We start from the raw sequence: 18,105 nt of genomic DNA on the forward strand, positions 1-18,105 counted from the left end.
CTTATTGTGCACAGAATTACAAGTTTTTAAACACACAATTGCGATTGCCAGTTTTTATCTCATCAGGTTGAGGTAAAATCTCACTATTTTTTTCTCACTAATTTTTTTTCTGAACCATTGATGTCTGTAGCACAAATATTAAAAATCTCACAATTCCGACTTTTTAATTAAAATTGAGTTTAAACAGAATTTAAAATACACAATTCTAATTTTATTTCTTGCTATTCTGAGTTTCTTTCTCACATTTGAGCGAACATCTCACAATTTAGACTTTTTTTTTCTCCGAAATGCAAGTTTTGAACACATCTTTTGCAATTCCCAGTTGGTATTTCACAATTTTAAAGATAAAATCTTGGAATTCTAACTTTTTTCTCTGAATTCTGAGTAAATATCTCACCTAATTGTGCACAAAATTACACGTTTTTAAACACAATTCCGATTTTATCTCTAGTGATTCACAGTTTTTAATCTCTCCATTTCAAGGTAAAATCTCACAATTCAGACGTTTTTTTTTTTTTTTTAATTAAAATTGCTATTCTGAGTTTCTTTCTCATATTTTCGAGCTAACATCTCTCAATTCAGACTTTTTTTTTTCTCCGAAATGCAAGTTTTGAACACATCTTTTGCAATTCCCGGTTTGTATTTCACAATTTTAAAGATAAAGTAAATATCTCACCTAATTGTGAACAAAACAAAAAGTTTTTAAACACACAATTCTTCACACAATCAATTGTCTCTTGCAATTCCCAGTTTTTATCTCATCATTCAGAGGTTGAGTTTTATCAGAATTTAAAATACACAATTCTAATTTTATTTCTTGCCATTCTGAGTTTCTTTCTCACATTTTTGAGCTAACATTTCACAATTCAGACTTTTTTTTTTCTGAACCATTGATGTCTGTAGCATAAATATTTAAATCTCACAATTCTGACTTTTTTTTGTCTTTCTACTTCAAAAATGCAATTTTTATTTTATTTTTTTTAAGGATTTTCAAATACAAACAACCGAGACAAAGACGATCAAACAAACAGACAAACAAACAAACCCCAAGCGCTGCAAGTTAAATAAAATGTAAAAGTGCATCTGTTAACAAAAAACATAAATCAAAACAAAAGCCAAAACTCTCTTAAAATAAAAAAAATCTAAATTTGTATAGGTTCCCAAAGTCTTCTGAATTTGTCTGACTTATTTTTAAATAGAATTTAGTTTTATCAGAATTTATAATACACAATTCTAATTTCATTTCTTGCCATTCTGAGTTTCTTTCTCACATTTTTGAGCGAACATCTCACAATTCAGAATTTTTTTTTCTCCGAAATGCAAGTTTTGAACACATCTTTTGCAATTCCCAGTTGGTATTTCACAATTTTAAAGATAAAGTAAATATCTCACCTAATTGTGAACAAAACAAAAAGTTTTTAAACACACAATTCTTCACACAATCAATTGTCTCTTGCAATTCCCAGTTTTTATCTCATCATTCAGAGGTTGAGTTTTATCAGAATTTAAAATACACAATTCTAATTTTATTTCTTGCCATTCTGAGTTTCTTTCTCACATTTTTGAGCTAACATTTCACAATTCAGACTTTTTTTTCTGAACCATTGATGTCTGTAGCATAAATATTTAAATCTCACAATTCTGACTTTTTTTTGTCTTTCTACTTCAAAATGCAATTTTTTTTTATTAAGGATTTTCAAATAATACAAAGACGATCAAACAGACAAACAAACAAACCCCAAGCGCTGCAAGTTAAATAAAATGTAAAAGTGTATCTGTTAACAAAAAACATAAATCAAAACAAAAGAAGCCAAAACTCTCTTAAAATAAAAAAATTCTAAATTTGTATAGGTTCCCAAAGTCTTCTGAATTTGTCTGACTTATTTTTAAATAGAATGGCAAGAAATAAAATTAGAATTGTGTATTATAAATTCTGATAAAACTAAATTCTGAGTTTCATTCTCACATTTTTGAGCTAACATCTCACAATTCAGAGTTGTTAAAGCATATTTTGCAATTCCCAGTTTGTATTTTATGATTTTTGAGTTACAACTATTTTCTCTGAATTCTAAGTAAATATCTCACCTAATTATGCACAGAATTTTAATTCTGTGTCTGTATGACAAGATGCATATTTTGTTCAAGAAATAGTTAAATTTCGTACTCATACTTGTGCACAAAATCAAATATTACATTCACAAGAACATACTGTACAGAACATACTTGTTCAAAATTTCTAAACCCAAGTATAAGCATAATAATGATGCTTGCCTTTGCAAACACAACTAATACGTTATTTCGTGAGCTGTCACCACCGACCTCTGATGAATTAATACCATATTATTAGATTAACATTGAACATAACATCATTTTTAGCTCGTATCTCCCACCCCCACATGTGTAGATCAAAAATAAAAGTGTAGGTGAAGATAATGGAGATGAACGTTGTACCGGAGGTGATCCTATAGAAAAGTGCACACGGAGGGGGCCGCCACTTCAAAGGACACAGTCGGAGCTGGAAAGCACAACTAAGTGAGGGGGTAGAGATCGGAGGGATGGGACACTATGTTTGAGAGGGTTTACTGATGACTGTTTGCCAAAGTGTTTGACTGCGTGACACGGGGGCTACAAGACCTGATACAGAGAGGAAGAGGATGTTGAGATCTGAGGGTGGAGGGATGCATGGCGTTTGCTTTGGTTTGATTGGATTGCTGCAGCGAGATGAAATGAAGAACGTGTTTTTTGAACCTTGATGTAGTCTGTTGAGCAAAAACCTTGTTATTTAACAAATTAGAAAAAAATCTGAAACTTTAAAACGGGTTTAAACACAAAGGCAAAATTAATAATGCGAATTTGCTTTTTTATTTAGTGGTTTGATGTACAATAAAGTGATTTGATTAAGCCAGCTTCTTCCACATAATACAAAAAGATGGCAACTGTGACTTTCTATTTAACATTTCTAAATGTATTACTCGTGACTGAATTAAATGTCTTTTTTTCTGAGGATTTGTGGGTTTATAATAGACACTTCTCACTTAATTTCTTGCAATTTTGAGTTTATATCTCATATTTCAGACTTTTTTCTCAGCATTGTGAGTTTACAATATACAATTTTGACTTTATTTCTTACAATTCAGCTTGTATCTCATAACTTTAAGTTAAAATCTCATCATTTTAAGTTAAAAACTAAAGCTACTGCCTGCAATTCTAAGTTTGTATCTCACAATTTTCCTAAGAAAGTTAGTTTGTACAATACAACGTGATTTTGAATTCAAATATTGCAATACAGACTTTTTTTTTTTCCTCTATCTGTTCCAAATGTCAGTTTTTATCTCACAATGCCTGTATCACAAAATGCACGTTTAATGCAAGAAATGTTTTGGTATTTTCATACTTATGCACACAAAATTAAGAGTTTATAATATACAATTTTGACCTAATTTGTCACTATTCTGAGCTTATATGTGACCCTGGACCACAAAACCAGTCTTAAGTCGCTGGGGTATATTTGTAGCAATAGCCAAAAATACATTGCATGGGTCAAAATTTTTGATTTTTCTTTTATGCCAAAAATCATTCAGAAATTAAGTAAAGTTCATGTTCCATGAAGATTTTTTGTAAAATTCCTACTGTAAACATATCAAAATGTAATTTTTGATTTGTAATATGCATTGTTAAGAACCTAATTTGGACAACTTTAAAGGTGATTTTCTCAGTCTTTTTGATTTTTTTGCATCCTCAGATTTCTGATTTCAAATTTTATCTCAGTCAAATATTGTCCTATCCTACCAAACCATATATCAATAGAAAGCTTATTTATTGAGCTTTCATATGATGTATAAATCTCAGTTTTGTCAAATTTAACCTTATGACTGGTTTTGTGGTCCAGGGTCACATATGTCACAACTTTGAACCAAAATATCTCAATACAGACTTTTTTTTTTCTCAGAATTGTGAGTTTTCAAGACAATTCTCACTCTAACTGTCCTAATTGTCAGTTTTTATCTCACAATGTCTGTATCACGAAATGCATGTTTCAATTAAGAAATGCTTTTCGTATTCATACTGCATGCACATTGAGAGTTTATAATATACAATTTTCATTTAATGTCTTACTATTCTGAGTTTACATTTCACAATTTTGCATTTATATTTTGTTTTAAAATCTCACAATTCAGACAATTCTCAGTTTACAATATACTATTCTACACACTTCTGACTTTATTTCTTACAATTGCCAGTTGTTATCTCATAATTTCAAGTTAACATCTCATAATGTCAAGTTAAAAACTCACAATTCTGAATTTACTTCTTGCAATTCCAAGTTTACATCTCACAACTGAAGTTTATAAAATACAATTTCCTCACTATTATAAGTTTATATGTCACACTTTTTTAATTAAAATTTCTCAATACATAAAATATCTTTTTCTTAAGAATTGGGATTTTTTTTAAGACATTCTGACTCTAACTGTCCCAATTGTCCGTTTTTATCTCACAATATCTGCATCACAAAATGCATGTTTCAATCAAGAAATGTTTTGGTACATTTCTTTTTGAATTCATACTTATGCACTTTTTTTTAAATATATATATAAAAAAAAAGAGTTTATAATATATCTAATTCTGACTTTGTCTCACAATTTTAAGTAATTACCTTACAACTCAGACATTTTTTTATCTTAAAAATGTGAGTTTATCTCTAGTAATTTTCAGTTTGCATCTCACAATTCTAACTTCTGAGTAAATATCTCTTTAAAGGGCTGAAAGGATCGGTCAAAGGAGCACAAAATGCATTTAATTAAAAAAAAATTATGGTACATTCCATTTTGTATTCATATTGACACATAAAATCATATACTACAGTCAAAAAAGACAGAATTGCAAGATGCATACTGGGAATTGCTAGAGATTAAGTAGGAATTGGTGTTTTATCAACTCTGAATTGCAAGACATAACTTTGCAATTCTGAAAATAAAAAGTCAGAAATGTGATATAATAAAAAAATTGCAAAAGAAACTCATAATGTGCGATAAAGTTGTGATTACAGGAAAAGACAGGAACAAAATGTTGTGGTGTTTTGCCAAGACATGCATATAAGACTTTGGGTTAGTAATTTAAACAAACCCCTTATTCCAAAGTACTAAAACTCACCACATAATTTAAATTATTCATGCAATCGCGCAGATTGTTGAGGAGAGACACAAGTCATATCCTGGAGGCCAGTGATGCTTCTCAGAGCTACTTTGCAATTTCAAAAATCTGTAGTACAGCTAAAGTTGCGAATATGCTTGGCCATTTAAAATTAATATAAAGGACAAAAGAATTTATCGTGCTTGGTCACTAGTTCTTGGAAAATCAGTGTAAATATCAGCAACTGTATTACATTTGACTGGATTGAGTACAATACAAGAGAAATGAGTAAAAGCATCTTTTGTTCAACTAAACGTGAATTAGGAATATCTAAAATGGCATTTTCCACTTCTTTTATTTTATTTGTTATCATTCAGCATCACACCACCACACTCTCAATGACTCTGCCTGAGGCTTAATTAGCAAACAAACAGAGAAAGGTCAGGATGGAGCTGAATAAAATGCCACTTTATTAGCGGTACAAAGCCCACCACTTTCAAACTAAAGCACTTATTAAAAGGAAGCTGGCATTAATTGAGAAAATTGCAAAGAATGCCGGATGGGTAGATGTCGCATGCAATCAGTTCAAAACGAAAGGCCAAGAAAACTAAAACTAAAAAAACCCGCCACAGGGAAATCTGCAACACAGTTGGGAAGCAATCTGCGTTTGTCCGTTCAAAAGACATCGTTCTGAGACCAGCATGCTCTTGGTGGTTGTAAAATTTAAATAGTATAAATCAATACCCAAAGTAATAGCCGTAATGATATGAACAGACCCAAAGCATGTATCATCTAGACTTCCTGGAATATTACTGGCAAACACATTAGAAAAGGTCAAATGTCTAAATGTAGAAAGTGGCTGGAATGACTCACAGTTTTACTTCACAGTAAAGCATAACTGCATTCATTAGTGACAGATCCTTGGGCACATCATTTATGCCAAATAAATCTGGATCTGAGTTCGACAAAATAACTACAAAACAGCGCTAATAGGTCTCACAGGAGCGCAGCCAGGAAAACGGCAGTGTTAATATCACCGAAGGTTTTGTACTAAAAACGAAGATGAGTCGAAAAATGTGCATCATGACGACAATTAAATCAAAAGGTCAACCAAAATTGAAAATTTGCTGAGAATGTACTCACCCACAGGCCATCCAAGATGTACATGAGTTTGTTTCTTAATCAGAACAGTTTTGGAGGAATTTAGCATCACTTGCTCACCAATGGATATGAATGGGTGCCGTCAGAATGAGAGTCCAATCAGCTGATAAAAACATCATGATGATCCACAAGTGATGCACACCACTCCAGTTCATCAATTAACATCATGTGAAGCCAAAAGCTGTGTGTTTGTAAGGAACAAATCTATCATTAAGATGTTTTTAACTTCAAAACTATGCTTTCGGATAAAATGCAAGTCCTCTATCCATAATATTGCTTTCTCCAGTGAAAAATGTCATCTGGTCTGAATCAGGAAAATAGAAATATGCACAAATCAAGCTCCATTTAAAAACAGTTCAAAACAAAACAGATTTTGATGTGAGAGGACAACAAGAGATGGACTTTCACTGGTAAAAGCAATGGTTTTAAAGTTAAAAAAGCCTTAAAAATGGATTTGTTTCTTACAAACACAACAGCTTTTCACTTCGCAAGACACTCGTTAATGGATTGGAGTTGTGTGGATTACTTGTGGATTATTGTGATGTTTTATCAGCTGTTTGGACTCTCATTCTGACGGCACCCATTCATATCCATTGGTGAGCAAGTGATGTAATGCTACATTTCTCCAAATCTGTTCTGATGAAAAAACAAACTCATCTACACCATGGATGGCCTGAGTGTGAGGCAAATTTTCATTTTGGGGTGAACTTTTTAATTTGTTTATTCAAATTATTTTTTATTACAAAAATTACATTTGAATTTCAATATAAAACTTTTTTTATACTGTTGAAGAAAATGTGACAAGAAAAAAAATACAGTGCAATAATTCACTAAAACATTTTTCTAGAAAATAATAACCAATAATAGTTTAAAATGAAGAAATATGACAAATAAAATATTTTTACTGATTTTTTTGTCTCAGAATTTAGTTTTCAAGACACAGTTCTGACTTTATCTGTCCCAAATGTCATTTTATATGCATGTTTCAATCTAGAAATGTTTTAGTACATTTCTTTTCATATTCATACTTATGCACAAAAAATGAGTTTATAATATACAATTTTGATTTAATTCCTTACTATTCTCAAGACACAAATTGAGGTACTGGAGTGGTGTGTGGATTATTGTGATGGTTTTATCAGCTCATACTGACGGCACCCATTCACTGCAGATGGTCCAGCGGTGAGCAAGTAATGTAGTGCTAAATATCTCCATATCTGTTCTAATGAAAAAACAAACTAATCTTCATTAAGGATGGCCTGAGGGTGAGGCAAAAAAAAATGTAAATTAAAAATGTCATTTAAATTTCAATTTAACACTTACTTTAATACTGTTGAAGAAAATATGACAAGAAAAAAAATTAGTGCAATAATTCACTAAAAAAGTTTTACAGAAAATAAAAATAATCAGTTTAAAATGAAGGAATGTGACATATAAAATAATAACACTTTACATAATAAGCATGACTAATTAGATAATGCATTAGCTTACATAAACTGAGAAAGAGCGATATCTTTTTTGAAGCATCGTTAAATGTCATTTAAAATAAATACGATTGTTTATTGATAGTTCACATTAGCTCACAGTGCGATAACTAATATTAACTGACTTGATGCTTTTTTTTTTTGGTTTATTCGTTGGTTAAAATGCATTGATGTTGTTTATTGGTTGACTGATTCGAAATGTATTAGTAATACTGAAATTAACATTAAGATAAAAAAAATGCTAACAAGCAAAACCAAAATAGTCACTTCATATAGAGGATATTTTCATTAAAAGACAAAAACACTAAATTAAAACTGAAAAAAGACACCAGGAGGACGTGGGGTGTTTTAAAATGAGTGTTTTGACCAGCTTTCCTCCCAAACAGCTTGTGACTCAGCTTTGTGCTGCATTGGATGTGATGCATCACACGCTTGGACTGTATTTATGCGAGTGTTTTCTCTTACCCAGCTCTGAAGTGGCCACCTCAGGAATGGTGATTCTTAACATGGAACCGGAGCTCAATTCCTGAACAAAAGAAAAGTGAGAGGCGGATATTAGCAACACGTACTAAATTAGCAGCGCCACCGCATCAAAAAGCGTCCGAACCAACAGGCGTCACGTTGCTATTTATATCTGGTCGAATTCTGTCAAAAGCAACCAGGCTTTTGTTGTTCCCTTTGCAGAAATAAATCAAAAACAAAAGAACAATTGCACGCGGCAAAACTCCAGCAGGCATTCGACAATGACCTGGATGAAAACAAACCTTAGACGCCGGCTATTTTTAAAAGCCTTTCTCAGAAGCATATCGTCCCACATAAGTTGGTAGCGGCAGATTGCTTTGACAGGCCTGCGAGGGGATTTCTTCTTGTGGTAGGACATGTCGTTCAGTGGGAAATGACAACGCAGAGGGGCTGACTGCGGGGGACCAGACCTTATTGAGTCTTGTCAAAACAGCGACGGGCTCCTGGTGCACAACGTCTGAGCCGCCACACCATGTCGGTCATGTCCTGTTACTGTGGCAGCCCTCAATTACAGCCGGGCACTGTACGACAAAAGCAATTACCAGCTCCTGCCTTTAGCAGCAGCGGTCAGCACAAACACAAACGCAAGCATCTTGACCCTGTTTGACATTTTGAAAATGCATTTAGAAAGCAGCTGCCACATTTATGTCCAGACAGTGATATATCAAGCGAACCAGCTAGATTCATCCGAATATATGTGGGCTTTTTGAGATTACTGGCATTGGATGAAAAACCAAGCCCATTTGGCTGATTTACAAAAGACTAATTCTGCCAAAATATACTGACAGATATTTAATGAACAAATGGTTCACCTCATTTGTTATCAGTAGGATTGTAACGATATCAAAATTCCGCATATTTAAAAAATAAAGGATGAAAACTTGGGAAAATATTTTCATTTTGTACATTTTGAAGTTGAATTCTTCTATCTAATGCACTTTGAGAGTTCAAAATTAAGAGCTTCAACACGTTCCTAAGAAAACTATTTAAAAAAAGTACCTGAACTTTACTGAGGACTCAACTTTTTTTTTTTAGTTGTGATATACTGTCTGTCTAAACTGCATTCACAAAAACAACAATTTTATATTATTGTTACTCCTATGACAGTAATAGCCATATATATTGTAAAACAATTGCACTGTAAAATAAATGAAAATGAATATTTCAAAGGTATATTATTTTTGCTTTACACCTCAGCAGGGAAATTACAATACTTCTAATTTCTACACCAGGGTTTCTACTGATATGAACAAGTGAGATTTAAGACATTTTTAATACCACCTTAAATAAAATGCAAGACCTAAACCTGTAATGGAAATACACATTATATTACATAAATACAGTATATGTAATATTTAAGGTGTTTAATGTAAAAAGAAAACTCAATTTCAAAACTAAAATGTCATTAATGATATTTATTACTACAATATATACTACAAACTTTCCATATCAGCAGACAATATTCCACACAAAAAAATTTTATAAGCAATATTTTCAACTTTTACATACTTAAATCAGCATATTTTTTTATTTACTTTTATAAAGGCCTATTTTTTATTTAATTTTTTTAAATGTATACATCACCTTTCATTTAAAATTATTACAATTCAACAGCAAATACTATTGGGCTGTCACCAGGCAGATTAAATCATTTACACTGCAAAATTACAAGTGCAATAAATAATACATAAATAATGTTACAAGATTAATGTTTTAAATACATTTATGAATTTACAAACAAGAAATTTTGGGGGGAATCTTCGTTCCGTCCAATGACTGTAAACAGCCATTAGGTGCGTCAGTCTGAAGATATTTTATTTGTAATGGTACCCATTTAAACCGCTTGCTGTCAGCAATTCATACTGCACTTTTAAGCATTTATTTTGATGGAAAAGACAGTAGAGCTTTTATTTTGACAGAAAACTCCAGCTCCAGTGAAAACAGACTTACAAATAGACTACAAATCTAGTGAAATGTTGCAATTATCTGCCGTGAAAATAAGCATAACTGGTTGCTGTTGTGTTCCCAAACGAGCGCTAAACTGACAGCACATTCAATAAACGAGTTCAATGCATTCACTGTGAACTGAGCCGTTCTGAGGCACGGAAAACACCGGATCATGAGCTGATTGCCTGAACAAAGTGTGCACTTCACTTTAAAATTGTGATATATATATATATATATATAGCCAAAAATACATAGTATGGGTCAAAATTATTGATTTTTCTTTTATGCCAAAAATCATTAGGAAATTAAGTAAAGATCATGTTCCATGAAGATTTTTTGTAAAATTCCTACTATAAATATATCAAAATGTAATTTTTGATTAGTAATATGCATTGTTAAGAACTTAATTTGGAGAACTTTAAAGGTGATTTTCTCAGTATTTAGACTTTTTTGCACCCTCAGATTCCAGATTTTCAAATAGATGTATCTTGGCCAAATATTGTCATATCCTAACAAACCATATATCAATAGAAAGCTTATTTATTGAACTTTCATATGATGTATACATCTACATACATACATACATACAGTTTTGTAAAATTTAACCTTATGACTGGTTTTGTGGTCCAGGGTCATATACATATATATATATAATGATCAGTTAATATACCCACCGACTGAAGTACCAACATTTGTTTTGTAAAGCTACATGATAAATGTCATGCAATCAAACACAACATAATGCAATAAATATTCATATTACAACATAAGATGTAACAAAAAAACACTATGAAAAAAACTAAGAAACTCCATCACATGTGAAGTGTCACACATTCTGTGAATTGTATTTTTTTCTCATTGTAGAGGACTTGTTCTTTTTCACTTCCAAAACTCAATAGTATTAGTATTAAATTTAACAATATTTACTGCATAATTACATAAAATTGCTCATTAGATTCATTACAGTTTTTTCCCCATAAAGTATACAGTGTTGTTTTCGTCAACGATGACGATGACGAAATCATTGTTGACGCAACTTTTTTCATGACGATAACGAGACGATGACAAGATAAAAATGGTTCGTTGATGACTAAAACATGACGAGACGTGTGTGAGTTTTTGTTGACGAGACGAGAATAGACGAAAATGTTAGTGGGTGGTCCGTCAGACGTTTAAAATGCACGACATTTCTGCTTATTGTGCATGCCAATTAAAACCGAAAAAGTATCTGCCGCTATGGCAAGCCGTTTTAGCATTAAATACTATTTGCCATACTAATATGGCAAGCCGTTTTAACATTCTATCCTTGTTTGGTTACGCCCGCTCAACACGTCACATTGTTGTCACTCAGACAGACAGACGATTAACCATGATGGCGGCAGTTTGCACTAGGGATGTGCGGTATACCGGTACTGTGAAAATACCGGTATTTATTTTTTTTAAACGGTACAATATCAAAAGTTTGCTCAGTTCGGTATTTCATCCGCTGTTCCGATTTTCACCACTATGCGGCAGTGTTCCGCAAACTGGCGTAAAACCGACAAGTGTGATAACAGACAAACGGCAATGGATCACACAGATGAAACGCTCTCTGCAGCGGTCAAAGGAGCTAGCAAAAAAATAAAGACTGAAAAGATGTATATGTGAACCCATTTTATTCAGTCCCAAAATCACAATCCAACCTGTATCCTCTACTCTGTTGGGTTTTTTGTTGTTGTTGTTGCATTCTGGTTGCATTCACATTTTCTTTGTGATAAAGACTGAAAATATGTGACCCTGGACCACAAAACCAGTCATAAGCTTACATTTTACAAAACTGAGGTGTATATATCACATGAAAGCTGAATAAATAAGCTTTCTATTGATGTATGGTTTGTTAGGATAGGACAATATTTGGCCGAGATACATCTATTTGGAAATCTGGAATCTGAGGGTGCAAAAAAAAAAAAATGAAAATACTGAGAAAATCACCTTAAAAGTTCTCCAAATTAAGTTCTTAACAATGCATATTACTAATAAAAAATGCATTTTGATATATTTATAGTAGGAATTTTACAAAAAAATCTTCATGGAACATGATCTTTACTTAATTTCCTAATGATTTTTGGAATAAAAAAAATCAATAATTTTGACCCATACAATGTATTTTTGGCTATTGCTACAAATATACCCCAGCACCTTAAGACTGGTTTTGTGGTCCAGGGTCACATATATTAAGAGATTACTTTATTTTAATTAGATCTCTTCAGTTTTGTTTCTTCTAAAATCAAAATTGTAGTTTTTATTATTTTTTTGTAACAATTTCTTTGCACAGTTGTTCATGGAGTTTTCAATTCACCTATATTTGCCTGTTTCCTTTTTTTTCTTTTTTTTTTACCTATGGTATCGATTTGGTATCGATACCAAGGTATTAGATCCTAGTATCGTACCGAAGTCAAAATTGTGGTATCGAGCCATCCCTAGTTTGCACATTATTTCAAATATATGTCTTTTATGTCTAAAACCATTCCTTCATTATTGTAATTATTGGTGAAAATAGATCCGGAAGCTCACATTGAGTTGAACTATAGATCTGCTATTTTCACAACTTATAAGTGACACTACCCAACAGCAAAATACTTACTGACCTACATTAATTTGTTAAAAGACTACTTTCCCCCCTTTTTTGACTAAAACTAGACTAAAACCTTTTTGACTTTTCGTCGACTAAAATTGGACTAAAACTAATAAGCATTTTAGTCCAAAAGACTAAGACTAAGACTAAATCTAAGATGGTTGTCAAAAACAACACTGATAGTATAGTATGCAGGTTCAGAGAGCAAACGAATTTCGTCAAAAATATTTTAATTTGTATTTCGAAGATGAATGAAGGTCTTACGAGAAGTAATTATAGACAGAATTTAAATTTTTGGGTGAACTATCCCTTAAATGTCTGGTTTTATTCACTGATAAAGCATCAACATGACACTGGAACATGAATGAACTGTATGCTAAGAGGTGGTTAGAGGTGAAGAGCAGCACTGACCAGCGTGACTCTGTTGCTGACTGGGTCTCGGAGGGTGTGGATGTGAGGTGCGGCTTGCTGAAACGGAGAGTCTTCCAGCCAGGATGACTCGTGATGCTGCGTCGAGCTGCGCACCTCCAACACAGGAGAGGGCATGCCAACCTGACAGCGGGAGACGAGGTATAGTGTTAAAACACAGAAACATAATACCATTAAACAGTCATGCAAGGTGTTTCATGCTCAAAGTTTAGGGATGTTAACTCCAAAACCTTCTAAAACTATAGCTTTTAGGATTAATTTTCCTATCAAAATAGTCAGTTTTGGATTATTGTGATGTTTTTAATCAGCTGTTTGGACTCTCATTCTGACTGCACCCATTCACTGCAAAGGATCCATTGGTGAGCAAGTGATGTAATGCTAAATGTCTTCAAATCTGTTCTGATGAAGAAATAAACTCATCTACATACTGGATGCAGGGCTCTACAGTGCAACTACTGAATGCGACTATGAAAAAAATATTTAGGAGCACTATGTGCGACTGACCCGATCAGCATATTTGTGACCCTGGACCACAAAACCAGTAATAAGGTTAAATTTTACAAAACTGAGATGTATACAACATATGAAAGCTCAATATATAAGCTTTCTATTGATGTATGGTGTGTTAGGATAGGACAATATTTGGCCGAGATACATCTATTTGAAAATCTGGAATCTGAGGGTGCAAAAAAAATCAAAATACTGAGAAAAACACCTTTAAAGTTGTCCAAATTAGGTTCTTAACAATGCATATTACTAATCAAAAATTACATTTTTATATATTTACAGTAGGAATTTTACAAGAAATCTTAATGAAACATAATCTTTACTTAATTTCCTAATGATTTTTGGCATAAAAGAAAAATCTAAAATTTTGACCCATACAATGTATTTTTGGCTATTGCTACAAATATACCCCAGCGACTTAAGACTGGTTTTGTGGTCCAGGGTCACATTTGTGTTTAAGCTGAGGGTAGCTTCAAAGGTTTCTGTGTTTTTGCAACATTAAGTAATATATCAGAGACATATCTCACAAATCCTTTTATAAACTAAGTGTAGAGAGAGTGTAAATAAGAGATTCATTGTGTAGTTCAGAGAGCTTTGTTGATTATAATGGAACTTTGTGAGATTGCGATGAACTAAGATGAGAGACAGGTTTTAGTGATTATTGAGGGAGTTTGCAAATGACAAATTGAATTAATACAACAGTTAAATAAACAAGAAGTTAATATTAAGTGAATTGTCTGATTATAACACACTACTGCCTGATTTTCCTCTATTTCGTTGTCAAAAATAGTCTGAAACAAGTCACAACTGAGCCACTGCGCATCTCCATTCAAACACAACGTTGTTTCATTTATGAATGAACGTGCGTTTTTAAACTAATCTAGTGAAATGATTAAATTTCCCATTCATAAAGACAGTCACTTGCTTTATTCCAGAATGAATCAGCCGTTCGAACGAATCAAATGAATGATATGATTCAGTAATTAAATCAGTGAATTGCCGCCACCTACTGGCAGAATTAGTTTTATTTTTAAAGTATCTTTTCAGTTATTAAAATCATTTAATATTTCTGAAATCAAAATGTAATATTTAAAACAATAATCTTAACATTAATTTATGAATTTGACTGCACTTATGCCACCGCTGAGCCTCATTAAACATGGAAATACGCCTACAAGCCACTTTTGTGTCCTTCTAAGCCACCTCTGTAGTATAAATAAATTTTGTTAATACTGTTTTCATTTGACTAGTAACTTATTCTTAATCCGTTGTTTTAATTAGAAATTAAAAAGCTTAAATATAATTTATTTTATTTAAAAATGTGACAAATTTTTACTATAGTTAGAAAAATGCAATTACAAAGGTAAAAACAAAATTCTCCTGTAAATCACTTAATGGATTCAAATATCAAATTGTAATGGGAAGGCAAATTTTTGATCAGATTTTTGGATTATTGATTAAAAAGTGCTTCTGAAACTCAGACTGTACTCCTAAATTGTTAAGTTAGGAGCATAAAAAGGCCATTTTTGGGGAGGGGGGGTGAACTATTCCTTTAAGTGTCTTTTAAACTAAGCAAGCCAGAGGCAACAGAGAACCCAAACTTCTTCAGGTGACAAAAATGGGGGAAAAAAGAGTCAGGGAACCAGTTCTCCTCTGGCCAAAAAGGCATGGAAAGCTCAAAAATATTATAAAAAAATATATTTGTGTCTCTTAGCTGTTATAGGTAACAAATTACAATCATAAAAACAGAACAAACTGTAATTGAAATGTGTTTGTCCACACAAGTACATCATCCACCCTTAATGTAGTTATGTAGTGAATAAAATGCTGTTTGTGGTTTAGGGGACATTTGTAGGGACGAGAGAAGCTTTTATCAATAGTGCAATACTTCATGTGAAATGGTGGCTCTAAAAAGCACTTCTCTTCTAACACAACATCCATAAATACACACACGGGGTACGGCTAATAATTTATTAAGCATACTATCAATCATATAGACCACTTGATCTCCGTTTCACCAAATTAGATTATCAAACCAGCCGAGAGCCAAGTTGTTTTTGTCGTCTAAGAAGAAAAATAACAGAGCTGGCCGTATTACTGTGATTTAATACTGATATCGATCCATTTCTAGGAACAAAGCGGATGGCCATTAGCATTAGGACACAATATCGAGAGTCCTCTTGAAGAATGTTGTCTTGTCTTACATATATGACTCAATTAGCGTTTCACTAATCGGCTACAATAAAACACACACAATCCCACTTTAAGCACATTATAGTACCTCCTCCAGTCGGCTCATATGCTGAACTGTGGCCCTGGCGGGGGTGCTGATGTTCTCCAGAGGGGTGCTTAACTGCGGCTGGTGGTTTTGCACGCTGAAGGTAGGAGACAAAAGGCCGGGGACAAATACTTTGCTGACCTGGAAGGAAAACAGTCATGATTATTAGCACAAAACATAATGGTTTTGTGTTACCAAAGGCTTAAGGCTGAATTACTTTGTAGGTGATGAGAAAAATAATTCTGTTTTTATGTAAAGGGACAGGCTACTACAAGATAAGTGTCTCTTGATACTACACTGATAGTGTATTAGCATTCACTTAAAGACACTAAACCCAAATAGGATCCAGAATACACTACCAGTCACAATTTTTTTGAACGGTAAGATTTTAAATGTTTTTAAAGAAGTCTCTTCTGCTCATCAAGAATGCATTTATTTGATCCAAAGTAGAGCAAAAACAGGAGTAAATTACATTACTGTTACTTATTTAAATATGTTTTAAAATGTAATTTACTCCTGTGATTTTTAAGCTGATTTTTTTATTACTCCATCTTTCCTGAATTCATCATTACTCCAGTCACATGATCCTTCAGAAATCATTCTAATATTCTAATTTCACAAAACATTTATTATTATTATCATCATTATTATTATTGTTGAAAACAGCTGAGTAGATTTTTTTCATGTTTCTTTGATGAATAGAAAGTTCAGAAGAACAGCATTTATCTGAAACAGAAGTCTTTTGTAACATCATAAATGTCTTTATCATCACTTTTGATCAATTTAAAGCATCCCTGCTAAATAATTGCTATAATAATCATTAAAACCGTTTCTTGAACAACAAATCAACATATTAGAAAGATTCTGAAGAATCATGTGACACTGAAGACTGGAGTAATGATGCTGAAAATTCAGATTTGATCACAGGAATAAACTAAATTTTAAAATATATTCAAATAGAAAGCAGTTTTATAAAACAGTACAAATATTTCACAATATTACAGCTTTTGCTGTATTTTGGATCAAATAAATGCAGGCTTGGTGAGATTTCTTTAAAAAAAACATTAAAAATCTTACACTAGCAGTCAGAAGTTTTTTAACAGTAAGACTAAAAGAATTAAAAAGTCCAATTTGTGTTCTCCTACAACAAGGGTCAGTGAGGAGGTACTTAATTTTTAATTAGTCTATATTTTAGCTTCTTTTTTTTAGGTTTCTATGAATTTTATTTAAGGTATGCATTAATGTATAACAACAAAAATATGTGAAGTTATTTCCTTGCAATATACCTAAAATATTAAATATATATATTATCATCTATCTTATATAAATACTTACACATTTAACATTTTTACAATAACTACTAATAATAATAATAGTAATAATAAATAAATAATTACTTTTATTATTTTTACTAATATTATATTTTATATAAAATATAACAGTAATTAAAACATCATTATTACTAGTATTAAATATATATTAATGTATATACACACATTTAAATACAATAATGTATGCATAATTTTACCACTAATAATAATAATAGCAAAAATAATTTTTACAATTGCTATTATTGTTAGTATTTTTATACAATTGATTATATACACAATTTTATAACAGTATAATAGTAATTAATAGTAGCATTAGCATCACATTATTTCTAATAACAATATATGTAATATATTATAATGATGTAATTATAATATAATATACACACATATGCAGATTTGGTCATATACACTATTTATTTATTTTATTTGTCAGCTAAGAAGTGGAAAATTGGGAAAGACCATTTTTATATTACATATGACAAATAACATACAATATAAGAGGAATAATATTGGATAGCATTGGGATGCAGCCTTTGTATTCTCTGGGATAGGTCACCTTGATCAATCATATTTTCAACCAATCCCTAGAGAACTAGACCTAGAAAATTGGTTGGAGGTGAGTCATCCACATCTGAAACACACAGCATCATCTGTGCTGCAGGGAAAGGGGCTTTTATACATCAATCTTGCATACATCTG

At 32.1% G+C, this 18,105-nt stretch overlaps 1 protein-coding gene across 1 annotated transcript in view; it reads right to left on the reverse strand.

Annotated features, from left to right (window-relative positions):
* Nucleotides 1–18,105, reverse strand: part of anapc1 (anaphase promoting complex subunit 1) — a 108,433-nt gene that overhangs the window by 72,170 nt on the left and 18,158 nt on the right. Inside the window, exons 14-16 of the mRNA XM_073834566.1 lie at nt 16,079–16,216; nt 13,273–13,413; nt 8,244–8,304 (exon numbers count right to left, since the gene is read on the reverse strand). Of these exons, the coding sequence (XP_073690667.1) occupies nt 8,244–8,304; nt 13,273–13,413; nt 16,079–16,216 (340 nt within the window). The remainder of the gene's footprint in view (nt 1–8,243; nt 8,305–13,272; nt 13,414–16,078; nt 16,217–18,105) is intronic.

Source organism: Garra rufa, chromosome 2, assembly GCF_049309525.1.
Source record: "Garra rufa chromosome 2, GarRuf1.0, whole genome shotgun sequence".
NCBI lineage: Eukaryota > Metazoa > Chordata > Actinopteri > Cypriniformes > Cyprinidae > Garra > Garra rufa.